The sequence below is a fragment of the Mauremys mutica genome, chromosome 9 (genome assembly GCF_020497125.1).
Source record: "Mauremys mutica isolate MM-2020 ecotype Southern chromosome 9, ASM2049712v1, whole genome shotgun sequence".
Lineage (NCBI taxonomy): Eukaryota > Metazoa > Chordata > Testudines > Geoemydidae > Mauremys > Mauremys mutica.
This window is the reverse complement of record NC_059080.1, coordinates 4,398,353-4,417,368: the sequence shown is the minus strand read 5'-3', so window position 1 is coordinate 4,417,368 and position 19,016 is coordinate 4,398,353. Positions and strand designations below refer to the sequence as shown.

Sequence of the window (19,016 nt, the reverse complement as noted above, 5' to 3'; positions counted from 1 at the left end):
GTTCCCCCTCCCCCACATCTAACCCTTTGTTAAGGTCACCTTTTTTTATACTTACCTGTGGGGTTTTGTCACCTGCCCCCATGGAACCTCCTCACTAGGTGTGCAAAGAAGTTCTTCCCCTTCTTGGTCAGGTGGATCCCATCTCTTCTCATACATACATCTGAGGGTGCAGATACACAATATAAAACTGAGATCTCTTTTTACTTGCCTGTAATGAAATGGCCAGCTATGATAGAGTTTAGCTGATAAGCCACACTTGAGCTGTTTTATATAAATATGTACACTTGCTATTAAGTTGCTAATCGACAGAAAGAGAGAGAACTAATTAAGAAGATAGGGTATCATCAGTAGCTTTCTTTCACTGTGGTTTTATGAGCAGTAATTTAAAAAGAGCCTTATTAAAGTCTTTGGTGAACAAGTTAATGCTGCGATTCCGAGAATATTTCCCTTCTACCTGAAGATTATATTCAATAATAAAGAGTGTACAAAAGATAACTGTTAGCTACATTGTTAGAGTGGCCTCATGCTTCCAAAACTGGATCCATCTGGTTTAAAAAGAAAAAAGCCATGAAGTAATTTAGTTGTTTAAAAGTGTATTTCTTCTGGAATCATTAAATCTCCCATACTCGTTGTATGGAGGAGCAGAGAGGAAGTGTTGGAGCTAATGAACACAGACCAGCCAGAGCAGATTGTGTGACTGTGTTGACACTGCTGTTTAATGACCTCTCATACCCCATTTCCAGACGTCTGGCTCACCTTTCAGAATGGAATGAGATGACAGAGATCTTCTTTTCCTCTTTAATTTAAACTGCTAGGAATATACTCCTCTTTAGCGCGAAAATACGGCTGATTAATTTATAAACTGCTCCCGTAAAGCCCTAGGCACCTAGATGATGATACAATACTAGAAATGCACAAAAGATGTGCAAAGGAAACCACCACTGGTAACAAACTCACTCATAGCTAACTTGTCTCCTGTGTCTCTTTCCTTGCTTTTTCTCCCACCAGAAGGAGCAGACCCTCCTGCCCCGAAGTCCTCACAACCACTGCGAGACACCCCTGCCCCTATGTGAGACTGCAGCCTTCTCATCCTACCTCTTTGCCTCCCACCCTAGCTATCTTCTCTGCATGGAGGAGGTCTGATCTCAGCTCCTGTGACGAGCTTCCTCTCCTTTAGCTTCCTGCTGTGAGACAGAAGTCAGGAAGGCCCTGATCCTCAAAGGTTTTGAAGTCCCTAAATTCCATTGATTTAAATGGAAACGAGGAGCCTAAATACTTTGGTGGACCTGGGCTGAAAGGTTTGGAGACCTAGTGTTCTGTCCCTCTGATGTCTGAAATATGTTGCTCCACAACCATGTCTAACAGGGGCTGTACTTGCACCATGTGCTGAATTACCCATGGGCAAAGGGATAATTGTCTGGTCGTGTTTACTTTGTATGCTCTAATTTAGTACCAGGCAGCAAGTGGAAAAGCAGAAGGTTATTTTGGGATACTTCTCCAGTAATCCCTTAGGTGAATTTCCTGCTGTGCTTCTCTGACTGTTGAGGTAGGGGTAGGTATACCTTCTTCCAAAGGGGTGCTTTTCTTACTGTAACTAGCAGTACAGCTATCGAAAACATTTCACGTCCTCGCAGGAGATTGATTTCATTACTCCATGTCCACATTTCAGAACAAGTGGATTATTTTACTGATAATTTTAAGAACATAGGCTGAGATACTCAAAACTAGGGGATCTGCAGCTTTAGACACCCAACTACGTCCCCTACCCATCTTTGAAATCTGTGTAAATATAAATCTGCCCTCTTTCCACCCAGTTACAGTAAATCCCCATGTCCCTCTTTTTCCACATCTGCCTCTTAATCCCACATCTTGTCTTCATTCTGTTGCAATCTGTCAGGCAAAAGTGAAAAAAGGTAAGACACAAAATATCATTGTTTTGATTGGCTTAAATCTTGTATACGGTCAGTGTACAGTAAAATGGGAATATTGTAATAAGGAGCCCCAGTTCAGAAAAATGTTCCTATTTCAAAAGGATATTTAATCACGTGCTTAAAGTTACACACATACTCAAGTGCTTTCCTGAATGCAGGTCTAAAATACTAATTTCAGGAGCTGCCTGTGATAAATACAGGAATAACCAGGTGGGTCACTGGCTGCATAATTTGCCAAGTGCTCCCAGCCCTGAGAAATGAAATATCAACATTTTGATATTAAAGCGGGCAGTGACAAAATGCAAAAGCACTATAGGAAATAGACTGTGACTTCAAATGTCTCGCTTTTAATTGCATTTACAGCATAATATATTGTTTGCAATGATTATCAATGCTGTGAACTTTTATTCCTGCGAGCAGATCTCCTCTGAACAACTGGTTTGTCAGGCCAAGATGAAATGCATGCATTTGTCCTGCAATAAGCTGTGATGCGATAGTGGAAATATTATTTTTCAACCTACATCATAGGAAAAAACAGACTGGACTGGAATGAAATTATTTATTGTGAAGAATTTTTTTATCATATTAGCAGAGGCGAGGCAATGAGCATAAATTTAAACTAGTGTGCCTGAGTACGTGGACAAAACGTGGAATAGACGGCAGGAAATTAAACTGGCAGTTATTGAATGACCATGAACAAATCATTCTGCTTCTGTGTCTGTTTCCGCAACTGTAAAATAAGAACCAAGCTGCTCCTCCCCCTTTGTAAAGTTGTTTGAGATCCACAGATGGAAAGTGCTGTGTAGTGCTAAGTATGAGGATGATTTATTAGGCAAACAGGAGTCATCTGGACAGGCACCAGGATTCCCAGCTCCAAATGCTCAAAAACGAGGAGTCAGGCTCCCAAAAACTATGAGAGTGGCTTAAAATGAGATTTAAAAAAAAAATTAGAATAAAGTGTAGACTCTTTTTCTTTTGCCTCCTGAGTGTTGAGCCTTCAGGGTGCACTTGGATCTTGGTTTTGTGCCTTTCTCTGCTACCAGGAAGACTAGGAATTTATTTATTTTTTATATGAAAGCAGAAATTCTCCCATAACCTGACTCCAGGAGCTCTGGTACACCAGCTATGGTAAGGCTAGCAATGCCATTGTAAGAGCTGGCTAGGGGGGAGGTATCTTCAAGCCCATCAACCACTTCATTTGTATCATAGTCTCTCTACATAGAATTCAACCATAAACCGGTGTAGGAGCATCCATAATGGATCTAAAACATTGAAAAGGTGCCTCCCTTCCCCCCCCAAAGGAAAAGACTTACAAAGATAGAATAGAGAGGGAGGCAATCTCTCACTGCCCTCTGCCCTGACCAGCTGTTGCTCAAATATGTAAACTCCACAGGACAAGAAAACCCCAGGAATTAAAAGTCTCTTAGAGGCAAGCTCTCCGTGTGATCCGGCCAGCAGTGACACGGAGCCCTGGAGAAATGGTGAGATCTCGTTCACACTCTTGAGTTGCTCTTCACCATTATTATTATGTATTTGTGTCATCGTAGCACTTAGTTCCCGAGTCCCAGCCCCTTTTTGCTCCCACAGAGGCAGCTGGTAAGAGCCGCCCGGGTGGGTAGACCTGGCTCCGTGGCTGGCAGACCCCTCTGGAACAGGGACTGCAGAAGGGCCCTCCCAGCCCCTAATACCGCTCTCCGTACACCCTGAGCAATGCCCTCCCTGCACTCTGAGCTACCCCCTGCCTGCACACAGCCCCAGCTACCCCCTCCCTGCACCCTGAGCTACCCCCCTGCCTGCACTCTGAGCTACCCCCTGCCTGCACACAGCCCCAGCTACCCCCTGCCTGCCCCCTGAGCTACCCCTGTCTGTGCATAGCCCCAGCTACCCCCTACCTGCACCCTGAGCTACCCCCTGCCCCCACACAGCCCCAGCTACCCCCTGCCTGCCCCCTGAGCTACCCCTGTCTGTGCATAGCCCCAGCTACCCCCTACCTGCACTCTGAGCTACCCCCTGCCCCCACACAGCCCCAGCTACCCCCTGCCTGCCCCCTGAGCTACCCCTGTCTGTTCATAGCCCCAGCTACCCCCTACCTGCACCCTGAGCTACCCCCTGCCCCCACACAGCCCCAGCTACCCTCTCCCTGCCCCCTGACCCCCTGAGCTACCCCCTGCCCCCACACAGCCCCAGCTACCCCCTGCCTGCCCCCTGAGCTACCCCCTGCCCCCACACAGCCCCAGCTACCCCCTCCCTGCCCCCTGAGCTACCCCCTGCCCCCACACAGCCCCAGCTACCCCCTGCCCCCACACAGCCCCAGCTACCCCCTGCCTGCCCCCTGAGCTACCCCCTGCCCCCACACAGGCCAGATCTACCCCCTCCCTGCCCCCTGAGCTACCCCCTGCCTGCACACAGCCCCAGCTACCCCCTGCCTGCACCCTGAGCTACCCCCTGCCTGCACACAGCCCCAGCTACCCCCTGCCTGCACCCTGAGCTACCCCCTGCCTGCACACAGCCCCAGCTACCCCCTACCTGCACCCTGAGCTACCCCCTGCCTGCACACAGCCCCAGCTACCCCCTACCTGCACCCTGAGCTACCCCCTGCCTGCACACAGCCCCAGCTACCCCCTGCCTGCACCCTGAGCTACCCCCTGCCTGCACACAGCCCCTAGTTACCCCCGCCCTGCGCCCTAAGCTGCCTTCACACTTTTTGAAATTCTCACCTAACCTCTGAGTTATAGTTTTGGGTGCAGGCAGGTGGGTGGCCTGCTGAAGCGAGTCAGGGGCTGGAGGTGACGCTCCCTCCCTGGGCCGCAGGGACTGCCCCCCAATAGACATCAAATTACATCTGTGCCCAAGGCTCCTGCCCCGAGCCCCCAGCCCCGCTTGGCCCTGGAGTTTTTATAGCCCATCGGGGGGGGGACCTCAGAGAGCCCTGCCCTAGGTCGCACCTCCTTGGGAAGTGGTTGGGAAGAGAAGACAGCGATTAAATAAGCCGAGTTTAGCATAATAAGCAGAAGTCTCAGCTGGCCTTCTCTTAAAACACACAGTCGCTTTCTCCCTTCATTAAACCCTGAATGCTGCAGACATGAAAAAGAAGAAAAATCTTGTTTCCATCAAAGACATTTAAAAAAAACCAAAAAGTTTGACTCAAAATGAGGTCACAGTCCCTGGGAACAAAAGTCCATCCTCTGACTGCAGTAGGAGAACCAGGTCAGTCTAGGAGTCCGTTAGAATCTAAGCTCGGTGTAGACGTGGGTCACAGAAATCAAGGGGAGTTTAGGGGTTTCAGTCTTGATAGGGGCGGCAGAGCGGAAAGTAAGGATTTGAGACTCTCCCAGGGGAGCTGTAGTTTCTCTTAAGGAGAAGCATAACTCCGGCAGGAGTGGAAATGGAATCTCTTTATACACCTACCGTAGTTATTCAAGACCTGATTCAGTGGAAGCAAAGATATCTGGCTTCAACAGGCTAGCACAGGTTTTCAAAACCCTTAAGAAGTCCCTTGTGTGCTCCGCTGCTTTTTTGACTCACTGAATTTGCTTCCTTAAATAGGCACCGGAATAGAGTGATTCTATCATATGCTTAATGCAGTTAACCTTTTGTTTCTTTCTCTGATGTCAGTGCTATTGTCATGCAAATATATGCAGTAGCCTAATGAGCAGTCGAATCTGGGCAGCATGGCAGGATAAGTGCAGAGCGGCCCATTTCTTACGCTTGAGGAACTAAAGCCTTTCTCATTAGCTGTCAAATTAACAGGCACTGAGTGTTACCCAACCCGTGCCCTTGCTTGCTGTGCTAACCGCATACACAGGGGTGGCAGGTTTGTGTAATTTTTGGTGGTGCCTAGAACAGGTCCAAGTCTCTCCCCCACCCCCTCCGTAAGCCGATATATATATATTTTAATAATGTAAAAATGGACTGGAAACAGTAAGCGTACAACAGTTTCCCTATATTGCACAATGTGTGGAGTGGGGGAGGGGGAGGGCTGTGGGGTGGGGCTGGAGATGAGGGGTTTGGGCTGTGGGAGGGGGCTCAGGGCTAGAGCAGAGGGTTGAGGTGTGGGGGCGAGGGGTTCAGGAGGGGGCTCAGTGCTGGGGCAGAGGGTTGGAGTGCAGGGAGGATGAGGGCTCTGGCTGGGGGCACCAAGGCTCTGGGGTGGGGCCAGGGATGAGGGGCTTGGGTGGGGCTCTTCTGTTCCACCTCCCCCGCAGCCTGAGCTCACTGCGCCGCCGGCGCAAGGCTCTGGGCGGTGGGGCTGCAAGTTCTTGCCGGGCAGCCCAGCTGCAGAGCCTGGCCTGTCCCGGTGCTCTGTGCTGCGGGTGGCGTGGCTGGCTCCAGCCGGGCGGTGCAGCTGCCTGTCCCGGTGCTCTGTGCTGCGGGTGGCGTGGCTGGCTCCAGCCGGGCGGTGCAGCTGCCTGTCCCGGTGCTCTGTGCTGCGGGTGGCGTGGCTGGCTCCAGCCGGGCGGTGCAGCTGCCTGTCCCGGTGCTCTGTGCTGCGGGTGGCGTGGCTGGCTCCAGCCGGGCGGTGCAGCTGCCTGTCCTGGTGCTCTGGGCAGCGAAGCTGTAGTGCCGTTAGCCACCGGTGCTCCAGGCAGTGCGGTAAGGGGGCAGGGGGCTTGGATAGAGGACAGGGGAGTTCAGGGTGGTGGTCAGGGGGCGGGGGTGTGGATAGGGGTCGGCGCAGTCAGAGGGTGGGGAACAGGAGGATTGAATGGAGGCAGGGGTCCCGGGGGGGCCGTCAGGAATGAGAGGAGGGGTTGGATGGGGCAAGGGAGGCAGTCAGGGGCGGGGGGTCCGGGGGTGGTCAGGAGACAGAGTGCAGGGGTGTGTGTGGATGGGGCAGGAGTCCAGGGGGAGCCATCATGGGGCAAGAAGTAGGGAGGGTAGATGAGGGGGGCAGGCCACGCCTGGCTGTTTGGGGCGGCACAGCCTCCCCTAACTCACGGTCCATCCAATTTCAGAAACCTGATGTGGCCCTCAGGCCAAAAGTTTGCCCACCCCTAGACTAGCTCCTGCTTGCTCAGGGACTGATCCGGCACCCACTGAAATCACTAATAAAATGGCTTCAAAGGAGAAGGGTCACATTCTTGTAGCATAACCTGTGTGTGTATGGGGGGGAAACTAACCTAGAAACTCCCTGAACTGCTTCCCTGGAGCTGCCTATGAAATCTCCTCCGGAAGGAGAGAGGGGTAGATCCGAAAGCTCCCCATGCTGTTTGCAGGATAGTCCCACTTTGCCAGGGAAAAGATGGACCATCAGCAGGGGCTTTTTTGTACAGTATGTGGCACAATGGGGCTCTATTCTTTGTTGGGCGTCCCTAGGCACTAGCCTAATAAATGCAATAAAAATGTGATTGCCTTCAAGCTGCTCCATTTGGGAAGAACATCTTTTCCTCTCCTGCTGAGTCCCTCCTCTCTTAAAACCTCTTTGCTTTCTATTCCGCCCCCCCCCCCCCCCGCCGCCTGTTTTCTCTGGCTAGCTGCAAAGTGTCTACTTTGCATGAAGGGTGCTATATAAACACGAATTGCACGGTAATATTTCCTCCCATTAAGTACCCGTCTAGGCCCACTTCAGTCTGTAGGAGGTTTTAAAGCTGTGTTGATGATCTACAGGGTAACCTAGTCCCATCTCTGTGATCGCCACTGACTTGCTGTAGCACGTGTTGGTAGCATGTATTAGGAGTCACTGTGTGAGGTGGCATGACAGAAGCTGTGTTATTCGAAGCATTCGTGTTTCCATGCATTTGACATGGTTAGTGTTGCATTATTGAAACCCAATGTATTATTGAACATTTATTCCTAGGCGTGAAGACGAGGTCACTTCCTCTGATTCCTGATTCTGTGTCCAATGTTTAGGCTACTGTTTCTTATGTAATCTGTGCAGTGATGTCTGAATCACTGCAGTTGCAGTGCACTGAAGTTTGTTAATAACATTTGAGAGTCAATTAATGGGGAATTCCAGTGACACGTTTGTAGAAGACGACATTTGGATTATCCTCCTCAGTTTGTTCCTTCTGCTCTAGTACTCAGTGCGAGAAGAACAATGATTAGTTAATAATGATGTGCTTCTTAAAATAAAGCATTATACATTCATTTTTATGCCCATAATTGTATTTTCTGTCAAGGGGGGAAGACTGGGGAACATCTGCCTACCTCATCTTCATGACAAAATATATATAATGATTACAAGCATATAATATGAACGTTAGCCCTAGTGTTTATTCACTTCTGTTAATCAGTATTCGTTTGAGAGCGTGCCATGCAGTTTGTGGAGAGCAATGCAATCACTTGAGTAGTATGGTAGATTTAAATCAGTAATAAAAGCTCTGGGGAAATTAACAAGACAAAACATTAACCACAGACTAAACATTAACATATATTAGCATTTTTATTACACCTGTAGAAATGTTAAATGTGCTTGGTTACTACTATTAAAAAGTTTATGTTCTGTGCCACGTAATTTCAATGTTATATTTTGTTTTAAGACATTTGGAGTTTAATTAATCTGATTTCTATAGCAGCGTTTGAGTAATAGACTTCAGGTTCACTTTGATGGTAACTTTAAACATCAGGAACATACTTGTTTTGTGTTTATAATGCTAATAATACATCTAACATTTAATAAAGTAGCTCGCTAAAACCGGGGGGAGGCGAGGGAAGAGCTCTTGTTTTATTGAAATCCTTTGGACTTCTGACAAAATTGGATTTCTAACAGCAAGAAAATAAACAGTAGTCTGAGGGCAATGAATCCAGTTCTATAAATACAGCACATTTTTCTTGAGGTCTGTGCCAGCCAGTTATGTGTGTAGCAGAATTCTCTATCAAATCATCCTTCAAGATACTGTATTCAGATCAGTTACAATGGTTAATTGCTTTTCATTTTAATGTGCAGTTTCTCCCAGAAGAAACTCAGAAATCGGTATAAAATGACATATGTGAACTTGAGAACAGAGAAGATTGCAGGAGGTAATCTTTAAAAATGAGGCCATTCCCTTGAGGAATAAAACCCTGTACCTTCATGGAAAAGAATTTATAACCAACAGAAATTCATACAGAAGACAAATGGAAACTCCATGTAAAGTTTAAGCAAAGGTCAAATGTTGCAAGTTATTCTTTAGAGCAAAGTGAAACTCGTGGTCTGAATAAAAAGGTAAAACATCAAACATCTAACAACCCACTCATTTCAATTCCAGGGGAAAGTTGATTATTTTTTTAAAAAATAGCTTCTAGAAAATTACTTTTAAAATGCACTTATAGTCTCTAAAGCGAATCTCTCAATGGCTTTAGGAGTTACACGTGCATTGTTTTGCAATGATTTCCTTATCAAATGTGCTTGGTTTATGAGTAAGAAGACTCCCCCCCTCGCCTCCCTAAACTACCAGCTCTTGACATGTCCTGTGATCTGAAAGTCAAGCTGGGTTCTCTGTGGTCATGTACTATGGGACCAATCCAGAGCTGATTGAAGTCAATGGGAGTCTTTCCACTGAATTCAGTGGACTTTGAATCAAGCCCTATCAGCAGAAATAAAGATTCTGCCCCTGGAAGTTAGTCAACAATCCATTACTGTATTGATGATGCCTGGATCCAGAACACAATGCATTTCTGGGCAGATACAAGAGGCCAGAGCTCTTGTACATCTGAGAAATCTGGAACCTTTCAACAAAGGGGGTTGAAAGTCTCTGGAAACTGAATACAGGTGAGAGAAACGTCTCTGAACAAAAGAATGTAGTTTGGTAAGTTGAGTTTGAGTCTGAGACTACGTCTACGCTTAAAAAGCTATAGAGCTGCACTGTGTCAGTGTGGACATTCACCACACCAACGGGAGAGGTTGTTCCATCACTGTAGTTAATCCGTCTCCCTGAGAGGCAATAGCTAGGTCTATGGAAAATCTTCCGTCGACCTAGTGCTGTCAACAGTGTGGCTAGGTGGATTTTTCACACCCCTGTGAGACGTAGCAATGCTGAGGTAAGTTTTCATTGTAGACCAGCCTTTAGAGGAGTGTTTTTTCTTTTGTTTGTTTGTAATCATTTCTGTCCGTATTCCTTTTACTTGGTATCACGAATACCTGTATCCCTTTGTTAATAAACGTGTTTTAATTTTACCGCAAACCAGCTCGTTGCTTTGATTGAAGGTGAGGGTTGTTCAACCCCAGCTGAGTTAATAAACTGCTGTGTAATGTCTATTGAAAGGAACAGCAAACTTGGTAAGTTTTTGTGGGTACTATGGTAAGAGGGGCTTGACCACTGCAGAGAAACGTGTTTTGGGGAAGAACTCAGGACTCGGAGGATGCTGGTGTTACCAGGCTGGTGGAAGCCAGGGTGAAGTCAGGGTGCTGTGAGCAGGCTGTTGGCATCAGGCTCTTTGCCAAAGCTGCACAGCACAGTGGCTCCCAGGGTGCATGGTGACACAACCGCTTGCTGTTCTGGGATGAACCCCAAAGCATTGCAGCCAGGGAAGTGCAGGGGTTCCTCAGAGGGGGAGGTCAGTAGCTCAGGGGTAGGCAACCTATGGTACAAGTGCCGAAGGAAGCACGGGAGCTGATTTTCAGTGGCACTCACACTGCCCAGGTCCTGGCCACCGGTCCGGGGGTGTCTCTGCATTTTAATTTAATTTTAAATGAAGCTTCTTAAACATTTTAAAAACCTTATTTACTTTACATACAACAATAGTTTAGTTAATATATTATAAACATATAGAAAGAGACCTTCTAAAACATTAAAATGTGTGACTGGCACAGGAAACCTTAAATTAGAGTGAATAAATGAAGACTCGGCACAGCACTTCTGAAAGGTTACCGACCCCTGCAGTAGCTGATGGGTACCCAGCACACTGCACAGCAGTGAAGACAAGGGACGAGAATGTTTGGGAAGTGACCAGATCCAGTGAGGCTCACAGTCCATGGTAGAGCTAGTTTTCCAAAAAAAGACCCCATTTGTATGCAGCCATGACTGGCACTATCCTCCTTTACTCAGGTTTCACAAAAAGTGGCCCCTCTCTCTGCAAATACTTGTAAAGAAGTTTTCTGCTGTACTAGTTTGCATTTTCCTTAATGTCGACAGGAGGGGAACAGAACATTCAAATTCAGCTTGCTCTGCCACTTGTTCGTAGAACTTATCTGCAGGGATACTTGAGATGTCTGGTGTCAGACCAGTGGTCCATGTAGCCAAGTATTCTGTTTTCTGACGGTGGCCAGGGCCAGACCCTTCCGAGGGAATGAACAGAACAGGGCAATTATTGAGTGATCCAGTCCTGGCTCCTGGCAGTCAGGGGCTTAAGGACACCTTGAGCATGGGGTGTGTCTCTGACCATCTTAGCTAATAGCCATTGATGGCCTTATCCTCCATGAACTTATCTCATTCTTTTTTGAACTCACTTACGCTTTTGGCCTTCGCAACATCCCCTGGCAACGAGTTGCACAGGTTGACTGGCTATTATAGGAAGAAATACTTCCATATGTTTATTTTAAACCTGCTGCCTGTTAATTTCATTGTGTGGCCCCTGGTTCTTGTGTTATGTGAAGGGGTAAATAACACTTCCCTGTTCACTTTCTCCCCACCACTCATGATTTTATAAACCTCTGTTCCCCTGAGTCTGTCTCTTTTCTAAGTGAACAGGCCCCATCTTTATAATCTCTCCTCATGTGGAAGCTGTTCCAAACCCGTGATCATTTTTGGTGACCTTCCCTGTATGTTTTCCAATTCTAATACATCTTTTTGAGATGAGGTGACCAGAAGTGCATGCACTATTCAAGATGTGGGCATACCATATTTTCTATCCATTTCCTAATGGTTCCTAATATTATGATACCCTTTTTGACTGCTACTGCACATTGCATGGATGTTTTCAGAGAACTATCCACAGTGACTCCAGGATCTCTTTCTCGAGTGGTATCAGCTCATTTAGACCCCATCATTTTGTATATAGAGTTGGGATATTTTTTTCCCAGTGTGTCTTACCTGATATGTATCAACACTAAATTTTATCTGCCCTTTTGTTGCCCAGTTACGCAGTTTAGTGAGACCCCTTTGTAAATCTTCGCAGTCAGCTTTAGGCTTAACTATCTTGAGTAATTTTTATCGTCTTCAAACTCTGCCATCTCACTGTTTACCCCCTTTTCCAGATCATTTATGAATATGTTGAATGGTACCGGTCCCACTACAGATCCTTGACCATGGATTCCTACCCTTTTCTTTTTTGTCTCTTAATGAGTAACTGATCCATGAGAGAACCTTCCCTCTCATCCCAATTTGCCCAAGAGCCTCTGGTATCTGAAAGTCCAAGTACACTATATCAACTGGATCAGCCGTGTCCACATGCTTATTGACACCCTCTAACAGATTGGCGAGGCATGATTTCCCTTTACAAAAGCCACGTTGGCTCTTCCCCAACTTAGTGCACGGCACACTGGGGAGTGAGTCTATAGTGCGCTAGCCTGCTACACTCTTACTGGCTGTGTGGATCCCGCTTCTATACGCTGAAAGTGCCAGACAGCAGTATGTCAAAGTCCAAAGTGCACTAGGGAACTTTTAGTATGTGGTAGCAGGGTCCACCCGGCTGGTTAGCACGTGGCGAGCTAGTGAGCTGCAGGTTCACATCCTGGCTTGCTATGCTCAGTGTCTCTGGGTAGAGAAGCCCTAAGGAGAAGTGTTAACTTGAGGCATGCAGCTGTACTCAGGCTTTGTCTACACTGGTGTTTAGGATTTGATTCCCCACTACCCCCGCGCTCTGGTGTATCTGCTGCTGTGCAAACCTCTAGTGTAAACCCACTGCACTGATGTAGTTTACCTCACTTTCTAACTAGGGTTTCCACTGGTACTCCTATGCACGAGCTGCCCCGTAATAGGTTTCACCCCAGTGCAGCACATGTACACTCGAGGTTTGCCGCAGTGCAGTTATATGAAGGTAGCTTTGCTCATGCAGAACAACCCCAATGTAGATAAAGCCTAAGAGACCTGCAGGTGCCTGCCCCCTTCTTTCTTTGAAGTGCCTTCCTGGATGATGATGCCATTGGCACCACCCCCCTTCATTATGCTTCAGCGTGTGTTTATCAAGTCCTTGATCCAGCCTTACTCATGCCAGGATCAATAGTGTTCATGGACTTAAAGAACAGAGCTGCAAAAGGAGAAGGAATTGCACAGTGTCAGTGAAAAATCAAAGTTAAGTCCTCACAAATGACTGCTTAAAATACCTGACCTTTCCCTGCTCCTCTTCTTTGCTTTAAATCCCTTACTGTCGGTGCAGGGATAGCGGTGGATCTTCCATATTGTGTTAAATTATGTACCACAGTGCATTACACAGGCACTGGTATGACAGTATATCCGTGTTGTCCCCTTCTTTCACTTTTCTGCCTGCTGCTGTTGAGCAAAATAACTGTTTTTTTTAAATGCTTGTTCTGCATGTGGCTCTGCAGGGAAATATACACAGTGCATAAAAGAGGAGAGAGGGAGGGCTGCCAGAATGGCTAGCTTGTTATTTTATTGTAAGTCTTCTAATATTTGATTGCTTTCATAAAGCCCCATCTCCTGGAGTCATGTGATTATGTGAGAATCTCAGCTTTTTAAAAATTGTTTTTAGCCTTCATGCTTATAGAGAAAAACTTGAAAATGTGAACCCAAAAGGCTCAAAATCCAGAAGACACATAAAAAGGCCCCAAATGCATTACTTTTTAAAAAACCCACCATGATTTTTAAGCCAGTCTCACGATTTCCTGAGGGGCTCACACATTATTTTTGAGCATGTGGGACTTGGCAAGGCTGGAAAGGAAGCAGCTCAAAGAGCAATGAAGTGAAAATAGGAAAATGTTAAGGACCAAAGAAGCAATGCCCCAAGAGCAACAGCAGCTGTGGAAAGAACGACGTCAGAAATGGGAGCAAGAGCTGCAGAAAAGGCACCCGCGGCAGCATGTCTTAAACCAACAGTTAAGAGTCCAGGCTCATGACGTTCCTGGGCGGTTTATCTCTTGCTCGTTATTGTATTGCAGCCTGGGCAAACAAACTGTGCTGCTCTTGATAATGAAAGAGGTGACATTACTAATTTATTTACCAAAGGAAAAGTAGGATGTAATAGAATGGAATTAATCTCTTCTCCCCCTTACTCATCAGATGGCGGTAGCACCAGGCAGTGGGTGTGCTTTTAGCCTCGAGCTTGTTGCTAACTGGTAGTTTAGCGGGCTAGCTTAGTTCACTGCAGTGTGAAGATAAATTAGGCAGTCCTAAAACTATAGATTTAAGAGCCTAACTGCAGGCCCCCAGCTGCCCTTGGAAACAGGATTTGCTAATCGTTTAAGTGCTAACACAATCTGAACTTGAGTGATATTCACCCAGTGTCACCCTCTCAGGAGCCGCTGGCTAGGGAAGGCCTGGAGAACGGGGGTCACAAAATCAATGAAGTCAGCATGTTGTCTCCATGAATGAACCTGGGGAACTCTTGCACAATAAGTAACACGTTATGATTGAGAGGCAAGTCCGCTGATGTAAACAAGGAAAACACTGGGTCAGGGCTAAATGAAATTGGAATAGGAAAGCAATCTATTACTGTCCTGTCATTCTCCCACAGAGGGCTGAGGAACAGATCTCCGTAGGTGCTGTTTTACAGCAGTCTGTGCTCTGACGGGAGGATCTACACCGCAGAATGCACACAGCTGCAGGGAAGCTGGTTCTGTGCTTAGCGAGTGACGAGAGTAGCTGCTTGCTTGAGGGGAGAACTGGGGAGGGATGTCGATTTGTGGAAACCGAAATGGTTCCTAAGAAAGGGTCAGTTTCAAGTCATCTCCCGATTAGAAAAATGTTTGGGGGCGGGGGAAAAAGTTTCTAATTGTCCAAACATCCTGTATTGACGTTTTCAAACCAAAGTTTCATTTTTCAATTTTAAATGACTTTTCATTTTGAAATTTAATTAATTTATACTAAAAAAGGTAAAAAATCAAAATGGAAGCAAAATGTTGAAAAGACGTTTTAATCGACCTGATTGGAATTTTTTTCCGAATGATCAGTTCATGTAAATCTTTGAGATTTCAACTTTTCATCCTGGGTCTGATTGGGGGAAATTTTTTTTCAAAATCTCAACTTTTCCTGGGATGGGAAAATCATGCCCTCCCCAGCTCTACTTGAGACCATGTGAGGCACCTGACTTTCTTTTCTTGCTACTTGCTCAGTTACCAAATCAATGTCTGATGAGCTGATTTGTGATGTTAACACAAAAGTTTGTGCGGGATTATTTGGCTGCAGCTGCATTGTTTAATGTATTTATGGTACCAACTGTTCATATTGGTCAGCATATGAAATACAAACTGAGCTCTGATCTCAGACCCCTGTTCCATGGAATTTGGTGTGACTGCAGAGGTGCAGGGGAATCAGGTGGCAGAATCAGGGCTTCAGGTTGTATGTTGATGTGAGGGAAAACCCTCACTCAGTGGCTACTTCAGACACTGGGAAGTTGATGTATATGCAGTTACATCAGGGAAGTGGAGATGTCCCACCTTTTAGTCTGCAGTGGTACTGTAGAGTTTTACTGCTGATCATGCTACAGAAATTTCTATCACCAGAGGCTGACAAATTCAAAGAACCAGCACATGTACCTGTCATAAACTCTTCTAGTCTATGTGATTTGCTTGTCTCTTTTTTTATCTTTTACAAAATAATTTTTTAAAGTATTCAACCCAGTCCAAACTGCTGCAGTCAGTCTGTCACACGTGAAACCCGTTCTCTCTCCAGATTTATTGTCTTCAGCTAGTGTCTTCTTGCATTGGTGGACAGGTCTTCATTATCAAACAAGTCAAGCTTATGGCCGCCTGGAAACCAAGCAGTCAAAGAGCAGCAGATGCTGTTCTGTGGTTTTCGTCTTTAGTTATTTCTGGCCACATCTTCCATACTATAATTCTGTCCCATAGGCAGCAACAGGCTAAAATTAGGCATTGTGGCTCTGTGGTTCCTAAGATTCAGTGGTTGGCTGTAGAATAGTTTTAAGTTGAAACTTTCCATTGTCGCATCCCCGCAAAGTTAGCATGAAATCTGTACTACTTGCAAAATCTGCAGGCAGATTATTAACAACACTGTGACTAAATGAGTCAGATAACTCATTGGTTTGTCACGAGTCTTGCACTATTTGGTGCTGTACTTAAAGTCCCACCTCCCAGAGTCTAGTGATTACATGCCAATTTCTGCCTATTTTTTATTTGTTAATAAATGAACGTTTCTGTCCCTAATTTCTGAAGGGGATTGCTTAAAAGCATGAATCTTAAAGGCTCTCAAACCAGAAGACTAGTAAACAGAAGCTGAAATGTATTTTTTTAATCTCAGGATTTTTAAGCCAATCTCATGTTTTATTTGGAGCCTGACTTGTGATTGTTGAATGCTTCAGATTGACAATACTGTAACGTCCATTGCGTGAGCCAGGGTGGATGCTGGGGGCCCTTCACCCTCTGCTGCGCTGATCCCATATAAAATAGAGGATTTCTGGTGTCAATGCCTAAGAGCGCAAGCTGTAGGTGTGCTTTCCAGGGGTGTTCTGTGAGTAACAAGCGAGCACAGCCACAGTGAATTCATTTCTTCAAGCGGAGTGAATGTTTGTGGGGAAACTCTGCGGTGTTCCCTCAGCTCTGGTAACAAGCCCGTTGGCTTGTGCATGCCCTCGTCTGGCTAGGGCTGTCCAGAGCGTCCACACTTTCCCTCTCAGAACCCACTCAAACTCTGCTTTGAGGGCATAAGTGAGCTTTCAGGGAAGCCCAGTCCTTCCACACAGAGGTGAAACGATCAAAGGGGGCATAGGTGTCTACCGATTGTGACAGGAAAACAAAATGATCTTCGTCTTTTTAAAGGGGTTGACAACCAGAAATGTTTAGTTCTTCTTTAACTCTGCCCTGATATCTGTATCTTTTTTTGCTCTGACTTTCAACAAAGAAAGTGCAGAGGAACTTCTGAAGCACCACGGCTGATAACACAGAGAATATTTAACCTGTCAGTGTGGAATTCTGCCAGAAAAAGCTTACAGCTCAGGGTTTTGACAGGTGATTGCTCTCTGCGCATTGCCTTCGATCCCACAAGGCTGGTATCCTTATACTCTGTGATCTTTACAATTCTCTTTTATGAGCTTGTTTCAGTCTTGGAGCAAAACGTATTTGCAAGATTGGAGTGCTGTCCAGATGAACTAATTTAAAAAAATTAGCCCTCAAAGGGCCAGATCCTCAGCATACCTCTGTTGGCTTTAATACTGAGTTATACCGGCTGAGGATCTGGCCAGGAAAGGTCAGTAAAAACACCTTGCTCTTGGAAAGCGGAGCTTTATATGTCTGACCAGGAACTTCCGTAGAGAGGCACAAAACGCACAATTCTTCGACTTTTCCCTTCAAGCTCATTCATCGTTTGAGAAAAAGCCTTTGTTACTGTGTGAGAACCAGGAATAGGTTGAGTCCAGCCTCCCCAGTGGAAGAAATTGGTCGACATATTTGAGTTATTCTGCTCCAAGTTCTTTTGCTGTACAAGTTGCCCCCACAAATTCCTCTGGGGTGATGCAATAGGTGAAAATTTCAAAAACACGTAAGTGACTTGGGAGCCTACATCTGATTTTCACAAGTGTGAGACAGGCCCAGATTTGTAAAGGTATTTAGGCACCTAACTCTTTATTGACTCCCATGTCACTTTGTAAATGTGACTTTGGCTCCCAAGTCACCAAGGCGCTTTTGAAAATTTTACCCTGTATCTTTATTATGGTATTTTTCAAAAAAGTATCCGTGTGGTGGAAAGTCCATCTCTTAGCCTTTTGGTTCTAGCGTGTTGCATGCTGCACATTAGTTCATCATGCTTTTGTGTTGCTTTTTCAGATTAGCAAATTCTGTGGCCATTCTCAACAAAGACAGTATAGATCAGCTCATGATCCTGAAGACCTTTTCATTGACAAGAAAGTACGGAAGGTGGCTCACCCAGGACACGAGGAAACCCTGTCCAGCCGGAGAAGGTGAGACCGTTTTGACTCTGAGTATACCTGGCTGCTGTGTTTATGAGTCAGGAAACTACTCTGATGTAAAACTCTGAAATATACCCATGTGGGTGAGGGTTACATGTTTTCACGGCAATTGTATAAATGTCAATGTGTTTTTCTTTTAAGCATAAAACTGTCTCTTGATTCCCATCTTTGATATTCCAGGGGGCTGTATGAAACGCTGTTTTTAAAGGTTGCCAAGGCAGATGTTAACCTTAGCCTGAAGCGTGGCACACAAGGTTTCCAACCTTGTAGTATGGAGGGATTTTTTTTTATCCAACACCTTTAAAACATCAAGGAATGTTCACAGCAGTTTCTAAGCGTTTGAAAATCAGAGCAGGCGTCTGTGTTCATAGCATGGCACCCAGCACTTATTCCAGCTAGGTTTAACTCAGTAAATATAAGCTGTAATTTAGTGGGATCATATTGGTACGAAGGGGAAAAACTCTTTTCTCTCTCATTGATTTTTAAAGCAGACTAGGAGCGTGCGTGCGCGCTTGTTTATTTAAATAAAAGAACAGCTGCAGAAAAGAAATGAGAAAATTTGATTTTTTTTGTAAACATGGAAACGCTCAAAGGTGACATGGACAAAGTCACCCGTAAATATTTACGGGGCCAAATTCTCATTGTGCTTTCAGTCGGGCCTCACCAGGGTGGACTGAGAGGAGACTGCTTGTAAGTGTGTTATAAGCATCTCTGTTCCTCCATTATCTTCCTGTGTCAGCAGACTGCACAGGCCCTGGAAGTGATGCATTATTGTCATTTGAAGAGTATGGGATTTGGTGAAACCCACTGCAGCGTACGTAGGGCTTTAAGCGAGCCTGTACATACTGACATTGGAAGTGTTTCTCTCCTCCACTTTGCCACTGATGTTTCCCATCCTCCTGCTGTGAGGAGAGGATCACTTGCAGCTTCAGCCGACATAAAACGTCATTCCTTCCAGTGCTCTTCCTGCTGGATCTGATACCTAACGCTCCCTCGGTTTACAATAACACGATGGGAGCTGCTTTCAGGACAGGACCTCGTAGGAAATTGACGGCTACAAGATGAGAAATTGTCCTGGTTACACAAGAGGGGAAACGAAAAGGAAGGAGGGATGAAAGATTCTGGAACAAA

The 19,016-nt window shown here is 45.9% G+C and overlaps 1 protein-coding gene across 2 annotated transcripts in view; it reads left to right on the top strand.

The window, feature by feature from the left end:
* The window catches only part of GPC3 (glypican 3), a 267,204-nt gene that overhangs the window by 148,969 nt on the left and 99,219 nt on the right, over positions 1-19,016 (top strand). For both annotated transcript variants that reach the window (XM_045031070.1, XM_045031071.1), the window contains exon 4: positions 17,743-17,876. In XM_045031070.1, coding sequence (XP_044887005.1) covers positions 17,743-17,876 — 134 coding nt within the window. The remainder of the gene's footprint in view (positions 1-17,742; positions 17,877-19,016) is intronic.